The following is a 14,606-nucleotide window of genomic DNA, read 5'->3' as shown; positions in this document are numbered from 1 at the left end:
AAAAAATATTCATCTATTTTACAGTGTTTAATAATGATAAATAAAATATTCAAAAAATTCAAATAAATAATTATTTTTCATGTTAATAAGAGAAAATTAAAATCAATTTTAAATAAAAAAAAATAAACTTGTGAATAGAAAAATATTAGAGCGCAACATGCGCACAAATTTCACTAAACCACTGGCTTAATTTATCTCTTAGTTATACCCTCATCTTGTTTTTTTTTTCATCCCCTTAACAGCTTGACAAAACAGCCGTTTGTCTGTATGACGACGACAACGAAGACGACGACGTTGACGATGACGTTAGCCGCAGGCAAATTAATAAATCAAACGGACGCGCATACTGTGTCGCGACTCAAAGTAAATTCTCTCTTTTATATTTTTTTTTTATATACCTATATATAAATTTTTCCGTTTGTTGAAAAATAAATTAAATCATTGATTCATGTATACACATCACTGAATCATTTCATCAATCATAATAAATTAATCAAAAAATAACATATAAATTTAAGTCAACAATTTTTTCATACATATTTTCATGTTATTTTAATTTTTTTATTTGTTATTTTACACAACTTGTTTATTAACTTTTTTAGTATTTATGATTTTATTATCATTAACAATATATATTTTTATCTTTATTATGTTTTTTAAAAAATTTTCTACGCGTTATGTTTATTTGACAAAATGAACAAACCAAAAGTACAAGTTAATGACCAAATAAACTCATAAATATATAAACATAAATTGATGTAGTATATTTGTGTGTATGTATTTGTAGTTTTTTTTAAAAAAATAATCGAGTATAGAACATTGTACCCGTTGAAAATTCACGTTAACTTTATCGACAAGCCATTGGTAAATTGTTGTTTATATCCAACGCGTGCAGCCGGTTCTGCAATTTATTATTATGACTTTTTTTAACCATTTTATTTACTTTTACTGATTATGAATTCTATACAAGCCTAATATAAGTAAATTTACTTTATCATCGATAAACACTCTAAAATCCACTCTATGATCAATGTTTATGATATCAATTTTTTTTTAAATTATTTTAAATCAACATTTACATATAAATTTACTCCAAAAAAAATTAATTATTATACAATAAATATTAAATAAATATTTAAATAATAAAATAACAATAACAATTAACAATAAAAACAAAAAGAGAAGATGAATAAAAAAAAAAAAAACGTAAATGAATTGACTTTTTCTGTTGGTGTTTTTTTTTTTTTTTTCGTGACCTGACTCAACCTCATTCGGATCTTACTGAAAGTAAATAAGAAAGCAAAAGACATTCGTCCTTGTCGTCTCCGTTTACCCCTTTACCACAACAATTGTATATTTTCTCCTTTTTATTTACTACTACAATATTTCTAGTATAATAGTTGATGCTTAAATAAAATTATTGCGACAAAAAGAAAAATCACGTTAAATAATAATAAGGTCAAAGTTTAAATATAAAATAAATATTTTATAGTATAAATAAGTCAATATAAAAACGATTCAATATATATATATAAATATAGAAAAATAAAAATAAATAATAATAAATAAATAATAATAATGTCTTTGGTATAAAGCACTTTGCATTTTCTGTAAGCGTACAAAGTCCTTTTGTGCTGCATCAGTTATCTGTCATACAAATACACCGTAGAAATATTTTTTCTCGTCTTATTTCAACTTATCATTTATACATACTTTTCATCTTGCTGAGATTTAACACACCAAATTCAACCACAATCACCATTTAATCTTCAAAAATGTATGCTTCTTTTTTTTTTTTTTTTTTAATTTTTAAATTATTATTCAACATTTTTCAAGCATAATAAAAGTTTTTTATTATTATTATTATTTTTTCATTATTATTACCTTTTATTCTACTCATCGCAATTTATATTTTTTTTTTTTTTTATTTTTCATATTCTTTTTTATTTTTATTATCGCACAGAGGTAATAAAACTTTTCTTGAAAAAATAAAAAATAATGTAAAATTCCAGTAATAAGAAATTTAAAAATAAAATTGATGAGACAAATATATTTATTTTACTTGTGTCTGTTTGTGTATGTGTAATAAGAGTTTGAAATAAATGATGATATTATAATGTACAAAAGTATTTCATGACTTTAACCTGTCTCGTATGAAGGAGTTCCGTGACGACCCGACCGTGACCTTGTCACGCAAGTCTATCGTGTATGAATGCCGTGATAATAATTTACGTTATGGTTATAAGAGAGGCAAAATATTTAATAATAGCAAAAAGCTACAATAAATACTAGGCAGAAAGAGAGAGAAAAAAAATATATATTCTATATCAATTTTAAACTGAATTTAATCTAAATTTTTTTAAATTAATTTTTATGAAAATTTTAACCCAATTGTGGTTATTTATATAAAAATAAATCAATTATTTTTTTTAGGTATATTATTCTACTACACACAGGTATAGTTATATGTTTTTTTTTTTTTTTAATTTAACCACTAAACATGAAAATTACAAATCGATATTTCATTTTACGTTACAATTGGCTTATCCGATACTCTACCCTTTTTTAAAATTTTATTATCGTCATTTTTAATTTAAAAATTTAACAAAAATCATCAAGTTTACAAAAACTAACATTAATTTAATTCTTAACATGCACATAAATGATTGCAAGCACGTGCTCTCTTTTAAGTACGACGCATGCGACCTCTTTCTCTTCGGTTGACTCATAAAAAAAAAATATAATAATATTATCAAATTTGACCAACATAAATATCATTTTTAAAAAAATCATTTTTCGTAAACTGTCAGTGTTTATTTATAGCACACTTGTATATATATATAAATTCATTACATCAATTAAAAATAAAATTTTTAAAATAGACATCTAATGTGTTGGGTGTTATGCTATATATTGTATATTTTTTTTAGAGCTGTTAAATATTATACAAAACACATGATAAAATAAATATTTTAATAATTTATCTTTATGTTTAAAAATAAACTCATTTTTCATAGATAATAAAAATATATAATAAATCCCATTTTGAACAGTGGTTTTGAATTATTTTTTTCTTTTTTTTTTTGTGTTAATTGACTTGATCTTTAAACCCACACAAAGCTTGGATTTTAAAAGTATAAATATAATAATAAAAAACGACAACTACGCTTGATGAAGATTGTTGTCATTTTGCTTGTGAAGAAACCTTGTTATCGAATTCATTTTCGAGGTCGCCAAGCTTCCGACCACACACAGACAATACAATTTTCTATGTAATTTATTTTAAAAAATTTCTTTGCAAGGTATATCTCAAAGAAAAAAAAAAAAAACACCTATCTGTTATAAAATTATTGCATATATTAATTATTTAAACTTTGTTTATATTTAAAATAATATTTTCCACGCGAGGCAATGAACGAAAAAACAAACGTCATCAATTTTATAACAAGGAAAAAAAAACATTTCTGATAAATATGAATAATCAATTTACGTCATTAAGGCACTTGTGGCAGTGTTGGTGAATTGCATTTGTGTCTAGGTATATATGAGAGTAAAATTTTCAAACTCATATATATTAAATTGAAATAAAAAATATATCAACAATATTATAGCCACAAGTTGACATGAAATGTCTCTGTCATTAAACCAACACACTATAAATTTTCCCAGTAATTTATTTATTATTTTCTTTGTGTGTCAAGCTATAAAAGGGGCAATAGAAAAAAAAAAAAAAAAGACAAAAAACCACTCACCGAGTATTTAGAAGCACAACTGACTTCGATGTTGCACTGTATCCAAATATAATTCTGACGTATTAACCCCAAGCTTAACACTAATATATCATGTGAATAAACAATTGAGAAGGTAAATCATTCTCCTCAATTATTATCATAACTTGATTCTTTTTTTCCCTGTTTATTTATTTCTTTTTTTTTCTATTAATAATACCACAAAGCAATAAGCTAATAATTAATATACTATATACTTGTTTGTACAAACAGATATAAAATTATAAATATTAAACACTTGAATGAAAATAAAAAAGCTTTTTTTTTTTCGTTAACATTAAGAATATATTGTCACACGTTAAATAGACACACACATGACGACATGGCCCCGAGGAAGCGGCTAATCCGGAAACGCGCGCTTCAACGTAACCACGTCGTTTTTTAAAATTTTTTTATCTTCTTTTATTACTGGTTATCAACTTTGCATAAATGTAACTCTAAATATATTTCATTAGTATCTTTGTATGCAGTTTTGCTTTCTTGAAAAATTTTTTTTTTTCATTTATTTTTCAGTAAACCAACAAAAGTGATATAAAAAAAAATGATAAAAAATAAAATTTTATAAACTCAGTGTACTCAGTAATAATAAGCACCTCAAGATGAAATAAGGTAGGAAAAAAAAATGTTAAAAAAACCAATGGCACTAACGAGATGTTTGCGGTAACACACAATAATAAATATCACGTAAAAAAGTAGTTGATATAATAGCAGTAGTAACTTCACTTATTTGCAGCTGCTTAGCTTTAAAAATATTTTCATATATAGTTAAATATTTGATTCTATGAATTAATAATTTTTACATATTAAAATCACCACACAATATAATAAATGTTTTAGAATATGCGCGCAATGTAAACCTAAAAGGTCACCTTTGCGTCGTTACTTTGGTGTTATATTGCGACTATATGATGAGTAATAATCATGATAAAAATTTATAATAATAAATAATGTTTAAGAAAAAATAAAAATAATAAAAAAATTAAAATAACAAAACAGATTATACACATTAACAAGTGTACTCATTATACACACAAACATATACACACAAAGAAACTTGATAAATCATTGAAAGTTATGTATAAACATAGTAGTTCGATAAATTGATAGAGGGAGCATGAGTGTGAGCTAAAGATCTGCTTAATAATCTCATCACAAATACATACATGTCAATACCGGATTAACTCAAATATAAATTAATATTTTAACGCTTATAAAGCTCATAATTAGAATGATGATAGAAAATTATTAAAATAAATTAAAAATCATTGTAAATCAATTGAGTAGAAAAAAAAAATTAAAAATAAAAACAAACTTTGTATATTTATCCATTAAACGTGTCACTGTCATCAACATGATTATTATTATTATTATTATTTTTATAAACTTGATAAATGATAAAAAAAAATAATAATAATTTTAGTTTAACTTTATGAATATTATAAAGTTAAAAACACTGATAATATTTATATTATGATTAGAAAATTGCACCAATCAATTTATTTTTTAATATTTAATTATTTAATTTTTGATTGTAAATGCAACGATTAGATATATACTCGATTTAAACTGGCACTTTCTGGTTGTGATCGAGCCACGCACACGAGCCAACTGATACTGGAGTGAGTGAGAAAAAACATGAAGGACATTGTGTAGCTTCATAGCGAGATCGCGCGCAGTTTAGGTAGGGTAAAGGTGAGGGAAGAGGAAAAAGAGGAAGAGGAGGATGAGGAGGAGGTGGGAGAAGCATGGATCAACGATGCCGACTACGACAAAGACAAAAAATTAAGATGACGATATTGAAAATAAAGTTTAAATGTTTTTTTTTTTTTTTCTACTCCTGGCTAACTTGTAAGTAAAAGTTTTTTAAATACAACAATGGTGGTTAGAAAATTTTCTGTACAATTCGAAAAATTTTGATATACACCAATTTTGAAAAATAAAAAAATTCTAGAACATTTTTTTTTTCAACAAATAAAAAGGCAATTAATAGAAGAAAAAAATATCCAAGTTACTGGGTACGCAAATACCATAAAAATTTTGTATAAAAAACCTAATTAGAAGTTTAAAAAATATGAGCAAACAAAAAAGTAGCCGATCACTGTATTTTTCGCAAAAAAAAAAAAAGCTCTTTTTTTGCTATACAATACGCTGATATAGAAAAAAGCTCAAAATAAAAAAAAAAAGCACAGTCAAAAAGAAGATAAAGAAGAAGAAGACCAAGACGATGAAGAAAAATAGAAAAAAAAAAAAATAGTCAAAGGGGGGAAGAAGGTGGTGCGCGCGCGATTAAATAGTGGGAGATTATCAAAATGGCCGTTCGATCGTCACGCCGCCTCGCGCGTAAAACGTGGGTGAGATTTCTCTTGAGTCCTCTTCTCTAACCCCTTCTTCTTTTTTGTCCTCTTCAATACACAGCAAGTTCCTCTTTGGTGTGTTTCGTTTGCTAATATATTGTATAGTAATAATACCATGAAGAAGAAAAGATAAAAGCATATTACAGAAAATCCTTTGGTGCAAAAGAGACATAATAGCATAGCAGCAACAGCAGCAGCAGCAGCATACAGTCGAGACACGAAAAACTAGCTTGTATTCATATATAAATTTATAAGAGTTAAGTAGTATAGTAGTGTATCTGTGTGTGCATGTATATATACAGTTGTTTTATATGTAGTACTTTGGCAGCTGCCGGCATTTCACTTCGCTTATTCTGACTGCTGAGAATGAAGCATACCTCCTCTTTCTTCTCCTCCGCCTCTTTTTTATCTATATATATTTGTAATAGCACTAAACCTCAAACTTGCTTCTTCTTCTCTATTTTCGCTGGACTCACTCACTCACTAACTGGACTTGTAAAAAAAATAAACGCATAGCTATAGTACTATATGGCTACTGTGTATATACATAGCTAAATAGCAATGGGATATGCATGGAATTTCCACAGCGAATTGATATGCGCACTCAATCGACGAATCGTCCTTGTTTAGATTGTGGAAAGGGATGAATGGATGGACCGCAGTATGTTAACGACGTACAACTACTGCTACTGTTTTGCGCTACCAGTGTTGGATATCAATATATCATTATATGTCGATGATACTTGTGACACTTGATAAATTAAATAATATAAGCATTAATAAAAATATTAGCACAAATTAATTTTGAATTTGTTCAAGTAGTAATTTATATTATTATATTTCAATTCATCACATCACATCTATGCAAATTTTTATATTATACAGTGTGTTGGTTATAACTTGAAATACATATTTGTATAATCTATAATATACTCTGTCTCTGTCTGTCTCTATCTCTGTTTGAGGCAAGCAGGATTTGCGGTAATAGACCAAGTCATAATATATTCGTCTAGATTACAAGTCAGGATGTGCACTGTTTTATATAACATATATACAACACATTTATCGATAAATTGATTATGCAATGGCTATCATAATTCATATCAATAAACAACATAATAGATCCTCACATGCTTGACGGATAATAACTATATAAAATACGGATGTCTATTTTTGATTTAGACTAGCTTTCATTTTATAATATAACAAAAAGAAAAAATAGAAAAAAAAATGTATATTAAATTTCAAGAATTATTATCATTCAATAAATTTTGAGGTAATAAAAATATGAAATATAATAAATAAATAAATAAAAAAAAAACAACATGAATAACAAGATTCTTTTTCCGATAAACAATAAATTGAACATGCAGAATATAATCTTTTTTTTTTTTGCCAAAATCAACAAAACGTAAATTTAGCAATTTGATAGAAATGGAAAAATAAAAGAAAAAAATACCAAATAAATAGGGTTTAAAAAAAATGAAGTATTGAAAAAAATAAAAATAATCTATACAACGTTGAGAGAATTTGGTATAGAAAATAAGTTAAAAGGTTATACCGCCAAGAGTCTCTATAAAAATTCAAATCCCACGTTCGATAAATAAATATGTGAGTCGTTTTCAACGGTTAGTTTACATTTTCGTTGTGTGTCTCAATGTCTGTCTGTTGATACATATAAATGTGTGAGTACGAAAGTCGTTTACCTCACATTCAGCTCCGCAAATTTTATCATTCTTTCTCGCTTATTTATTTATTTCTTTTTTGAGCAAGAGGGCTCCCGACCTACGTCACGCGCATCTGACTCTCAGTGTATACTTACTATAAGCTGGTTGGATTTTATTGGGAGCCTGAAACAACCAGAATGTCGAGACAGATAAAACAAGAAATATATATATAAAAAAAAAGATAGAGAATGAAAATAAAGGTAAAATGAGATAAACTGTTGGAGTTTTTAAAAAGACAGAAAGAGAAGAATTAAAGGGGAGGTTAGTGCAAATGTGTATGTATGTGATGGCTATGTCTGTGTACATATATATAATAGTAAATTTGTGGTAGTAATGGCGACGCTAGTAGTGGCAAAAGGCAGTAAAGGCGTATTGCTGTTTCTCCCCCCCTTTGACCCCCCTAACGTTCTGATGCTGCCTGTGGCCCCTGATGATCTCTGCACCATCCGTTCCGGCGCGATCGCGACATACCAAAATGGCGGAAATACCAATAAACTACATTGTACAAAAAAAAAAAAAAAAACCCCATAGACTTTTTTAGTATAATACTTTTTTTTTTTTTTTTTCATTTTTATTATTAACATATTTTTTTTTTATTTTTTATTTCTTCATCGTTCTCATTAATATTGTACACTCGTGGTTTTCAATATTAATTTTTTTTCATTTTTTATCTGCAAAATTCATATTAACCATGTCTATAGCAAAAAGTAATTACTCTAATTGACTTATGAATATACTTCTGAAATACATATTGCGATTATGAAAATTTTAATGAAATCATTAGAACAAAAAAAAAAAAATAAACGATAATAGCTGTTGTAACTTGAGACAGTTTTGAATTTTATATTGACAGTCGAATTTAATTTATCTAATCGATTTTCAAGTATTTTTTTTTTTTCGCAACACTCATTATCATAAACAGTATAGTAAAATTAAATAATACATCTTCATAATGAAAATAAAATAAATATCATTGATTAATATATTTAAAAAAAATTAAAACGTCAAATAAAAATTATACAATTTAGTTGAGTAATGTGTCACAAGGTAGTTTGACATTAGCAATGTAATTAACGCTTTAATATACACAGTACTGTATGCAACTGTCTATTACAGTATTATGATTAAAATTTTACATAAGAGAGATAACATACATACATCATTTTCTAATTTTCAAATATAACCGCAACAATAACAACAGCAGCACTGTTCAGTACATAAGACTTGTGAGAATGAAAACTACATTCAAAAGAATTTATAAATATGTATGTGTTGTTGTTGTTGTTGTGGGCTACAGTAGTAAATCATATAAGTGTCCATGTACATGTGGCAAAAGAAGTAAGATAAAGAACAAGGTGGTGGGTGAATGATGATATGAGGAGGGAGAGAAGGGCTATCTGTTCTATTGCCCCAGATAAAAAACCCCTAGACACCTAGACTTCTTTCTACTTCACTCTGAGTCTCTGTGTGTGTGTGAGTTTTTTTTCTATCTTATAATACCAAACGGAACATGATGCTAGTGTCAAGTTGTTCATCTGACTTTGTTTGTGGTTTTTAAAACTTCTTTTTTTTTTCTCTCTCTCTCTGCTGTCAGTTATCTCTTTATCATCTTGAACATTATTTTTTTTTTATTCTTTTTGTCAAAACCAATGTACTTTTTCCAATAATTTCCTTTTTTTTTTGAAACTGATAATAAAATTAATTTCATCCGTTTTGATCGTGAGAACATTTTTAATATAGAAGTAACATGAAAGAGAGGCGCGAAAACAGAGTTTTTTTTTTGATACAAAACAACAAGAGAGGGAGAGAGAGAAGAAGAGAGGAGAGAAAGAAATCTTTAATGGAAAAAAAAAAAAAAGGTGAATGGCGAAAAATATATCGTGTGTGCGTGTGCCAATGAGCGAGAAGAAGATCTCTTTATTTATTTTATTTTTTTCAGTACAACTTTTAGGCTGACTGTATATACAGTTCTACTACTTAATTTTTTTTACTTTTTCTTATTTTATCTTCTTCCCCCGCTTAACCCTCGTCGCTCTTCCGCAATCGTTTCCTGCCAGGAGTATAACATGCCCTTCGCTGAGGCCACGAGAATTTCGTTCTAGCTTCCTTCCTTTATTATTTCTTTTACTCCGAAACCGATGGCTTTTCTTGCTCACTCTCTCATTTTTTTTTTTTTTTCTTTTTCTATCAAGTTTTTTTTTTTTCTTTTTCTTTAGCTTTCTCTCTGCTCACCAACATCACTCAAGTTAATCGTGTTACATATCAAAAATAAAATACACAATGAAATTTTTTTCAAATGTCTCGTATTTTTTTTTTCCCTTTATTTATCATTTTATATTATTTTTATTTTTTGAATTTTCATTCGGGTCAATGTGCTTTACTTTTTAATGTATTTGAGTGTCGACTTCTGGTCCTTTTTTTATATCCAGATTTTGTCGTACGTATATTAGTGAAAGATAAAAAAAAAAAAAAAGATGGAATTTATGTATAACATATAACTTGCAAGTTAAAATTAGGGAGGGAGCAAAAATAATAATAATAAATAGAAAGATGAGAATAAAATACGGGAAAAAAAAAAAAGAAAAAGAAAAAAACAAGCTGGTCGATAAAACAGACACATGGAAAATATAATATAAGGGAGCATCAGTTAACTTAGCCAGCAAACATTGTCAACATAAAAAATAAAATACATGTAACAATTTAAATTAATACCTTTGACAAATCAGGTATAAATTAAAAAAAAAAAACATGTTTGTCATAATAAGTAGATAACAAAGAACATGTAGTACAATTTTAATGAATATTATAATATGTGATTTATAAAACGATGACATTACCTGTCAATGACTACGTTTGAAAACAACGCGTCATAAATTAAATCCATAAATTAAAAGAAAAAAAATAAAACCAGGCAATCATTGGTTGAATAGATTGTACCAATCACTTCCAACAACTTTCACACATTTTTTTTTTACATTTCAATTCACTTTTTTTCACGGCTATTTAACTCCCAACCCTGACTACACACATGAATACCCACCACTTATCCACATACAATCAATGGCACTTTACATTTTTTTTTTTATTTAATTTAAATATTTCCAACAACCCTTAAGATATTATTATTTACTGCACATGAAAGAAAAATCCAACTAGTACACAAGTACTTTTACAACTTGTATTTTTTAATTTGAATAAAAATAACTTTTCGAAATATTTCGATGTGCACGAGGTAAGAATTTTTGGGTGACTGGCGTGTTTGGTGTTCAGTGTTTCTTTGTGGCATCAGTTGTGGGCGAATATAAAAAGAGAAAAAAAATAAAATAAAAAAAGATGAAGATGAAGAAGACGAAGACGACGACGACGACAAGAGCAAATTAGGGAGAAGAAGAATCAACAAGACAAGGGTGACTCCTTTGGGGGTTGAAGGTAGCTGGCCTTGGTTTGCCAAGAGAGGCCATTACAGTAAAAATCCAGGCTCTTTATACCAAGACCACCAGCTAACTCACTTAAATCCAAAAATTTTTTTCATAGAATTTTATATCATTTTTTTTTTATTTTTATATATAGGAATGTTTTTAGAAATTTTTCATAGTAAAAACATAAATTTTTTATCAATTAATTTTATTACCTTTGATAGGTCAATTTAATTTGAAAGTAAAAAAAAAAAAAATTACATTTATTCATTTTTTTATTATACTTGAAAGTTAATGAACAATAAAAAATAAATAATCATGATATTAAAATTATATTTAAATGATTGGTCAATAATAATAAAAATGTATTTTGATGATTATATCAGAGTGATATGTTTTGTGAAATATTAACCTTGGTGTATTTTGGATATTCAACAAATGTACACTTCGGTACGATAAAAAGGATTATGGTCTACCATTGAAGTAGATAATAAAACCTCTCTTGTATACCTGAGCTGTACCCAGTGTCTTCTCTTTCTCTCTCAACCACCACCACCACCAACTTTTTTCTCCTTTTTTTTTTTCTATCTGGTCACTGACTGACTCACCATACAGACAAACAAATTTATTGAGAAATCCACACACAACACACACCTTTATACCTCTATTAATACATATAGATTTTTCTTTTTTTTAAAAAACTCATCAAATTAATAAACTTGAGTTCTTTTAGATATATATTATATCAAACGACGTTGAAAATAATAATAAAAATAAATAATAATTTAGCTGTTTTTTTACTTAAAAAAAAAACAGTTAAAGAAATAAAATTTATATATATAACTATATAATCTTTCATGTTTGTTGTTTCAATTTTTTTTTTTATTTTTATTTAATTTTTTTCTCGTCATTCAAGTTGTGCCAATTAAAACATAACGCCTCATGCGCAAATAAATCCATCGCCCTCTAATTTGTCCTTATAAATAAGCTAAAATTTATTTTTATAAATAAAAATTAAATACTATGCTCATTTAACAACAACAAGAAAAAATTTAAATTTAATTTTTATAATTTTCGAGTGAATAATAATGAATTGATAATAATAAAAGTGTTAAACAAACAGTAGTAACATGTTAACATGTGTATATATATTGAAAACTCTGTTTGGTGAATTAAATAGACAGACATGAGTAACCTCCAAGGGTAAAAGGTCAAAGAATCAGCAATAATACGACCTTCGACCTACACGTGCACCACAAACTTACAATAAATATATATACAAGTATAAAATTTTACTAAAAAAATGATATAATCTGCAAGTCATATAAAATATATATCCACAAAAATCAATTTCAACAAATGAAAATCTCTTTCTCTTAATTTCATTTCATCAAGTAATAAAACTCTCAAACAAACAAGTAAAAAAATAGAAATAAAATAATCCAGAATAAAAAATAAAAAACGAAACAAGTAAATAAATTAGCAAAGAATAAAAAAGAAAAAAATTTTTTACATTTTCTTGCAAGTCTAATCCAATTTTAATCAAAACAATAGACAAACTCGGTCAACGTTAGGCGTTCTAGATTTTTCAGATTGAGTACAAGGTCGAATGTGAATTATTCGCTATATTTCCGGGAAAAGAAAAAATAAAGAATTTAATACTAAAAATGTAATTAATATCTAAATTAATTATCAATATATATCATGACGAATTTTTGATTTGATATTATTCAATAATCCATGAGAATTTTTTCAAGCTTGTCTAGTGCCAAATATTTATTATTATTATATCGATATAGGTCTAGCCAATGTGAGGCTATTGAGCCCGTTAAATTGCCAACAAACCAACAATGTCTAGTGAAATGTATATACCTATATTGTTGTATTATGATTATGATGATGATAGGAAAAGCAAAGTACAAACAAGGAAAGCCGAAAGGTATGAGAGAAAGAGGAAAAGAGAGAGGACGGCTGATGCTTTTATCAAAGTGGGTTGTCAGCTGCAGCTTTTATCATTGCGTTATCACAAACTGTCGGACAGTGAACGTGCTCACTGAGAGTTTATATTTGGTATGTTTATGTTTGTCTGTGTGTCATCTATTGCTTCTATCAAAATAAACGTTATAAACTATTAAATACATTTACACAAATATTAAATAATGATAAATATATACATAAATGTATAACCGCAGAATGAAAAAAAGAAACGAAATTAAAAATTAATCAAATGTCTCGTATAATAATACTTGATAATGGTCGTGTATATCTTGTATAATGATAAATGATTAATATTATAAATATATAACCAAGTATTATATTTGATAAATTAATGATTAAGATCAATATGTCAAAATGAAAAATATTTAAATATGAATAAATTTTATTTTTTTCAATAAATATATCTTTATGTCTGTGTGTGTGTGTGTATGTAATGGTTGATGTTGTTGAGCCACTTGGAAACGCATATTACACGAGAGAGAGAAAAATGAGAGAGGGAGAGACAAGTACATGGCAATGGAAGGCATTTGAGAATATCCGTCCGGCAGACTATATACGCAATGAGTATCAATTTCACTCGTCGCGTGCTGAACGAGATAGCAAACCACTAACGTGCACATAGTCTCGCATTAATATACGTACGCCTTTCCAGCTAGTATACAAGTGAGATGGAAATATTGAAAAAGTTGAGAGAAAAATATAAAGAAAAAGAGAGAAACTTGTACTTATCATTTATTCTGACTTTTTTCATTCCATCGAGTCGACAACAATCCTCATCGGTCTCAACCAGCCGCCACAGCGACTACATGGCTACACCACCATCATCATCATTATCATCATCTCCACCACCACCATCATCAACATCAACAACATCAACACGACTTTCAGACTATTGTTTCAAGTATTTATATGCAATACTTACAACAACTTCCCTTGCAATCATTTTTCAACCCTTGTATATCTATTAATAACATCTGTGCATGTATGCAAATGCACATGCACATTTTGACCATTATTTTATTGTGCATATACACACACAAGCCACAAATGTTGTACTGTCATTTCTTGTTGTTTACGTTTGGACTTGGGTGTTTGAGGTAATATACCCCCGACTATATATAATAACCACTCAAGTACGTTACATTGCAATACAAGTTGAGTGAAAATACATATATACAATCTCTTTATATTTTATATAACTTTTTTTTTTAAAGTTTATAAAAATTTTAATGAAATTGTTAAGATATTTAAGTGAGTATATTAATTGTATAAATAAATTTACCTCAAGTTGTTTTTTCGTTTTTTTTTTTTGTATTATATGAG

The 14,606-nt window shown here is 27.2% G+C and overlaps 1 protein-coding gene across 3 annotated transcripts in view; it reads right to left on the bottom strand.

Moving 5' to 3' along the window:
• LOC122848620 (AF4/FMR2 family member lilli) overlaps window positions 1–14,606 on the bottom strand; it is a 68,650-nt gene that overhangs the window by 36,145 nt on the left and 17,899 nt on the right. The window contains exon 1 of one of the 3 annotated variants that reach the window (XM_044146810.1): window positions 10,707–10,843. The exons of the other annotated variants lie outside the window; for them this stretch is intronic. Within the exon in view, the coding sequence (XP_044002745.1) occupies window positions 10,707–10,753 (47 nt within the window). The 5' untranslated portion in view covers window positions 10,754–10,843. Of the gene's footprint in view, window positions 1–10,706; window positions 10,844–14,606 lie in introns of those variants that run through there. 3 annotated transcript variants of the gene reach the window in all.

This window comes from Aphidius gifuensis, linkage group LG2, assembly GCF_014905175.1.
Source record: "Aphidius gifuensis isolate YNYX2018 linkage group LG2, ASM1490517v1, whole genome shotgun sequence".
NCBI lineage: Eukaryota > Metazoa > Arthropoda > Insecta > Hymenoptera > Braconidae > Aphidius > Aphidius gifuensis.
The sequence above is the reverse complement of the archived record's forward strand: the minus strand, read 5'-3'. Positions and strand labels throughout refer to the sequence as shown.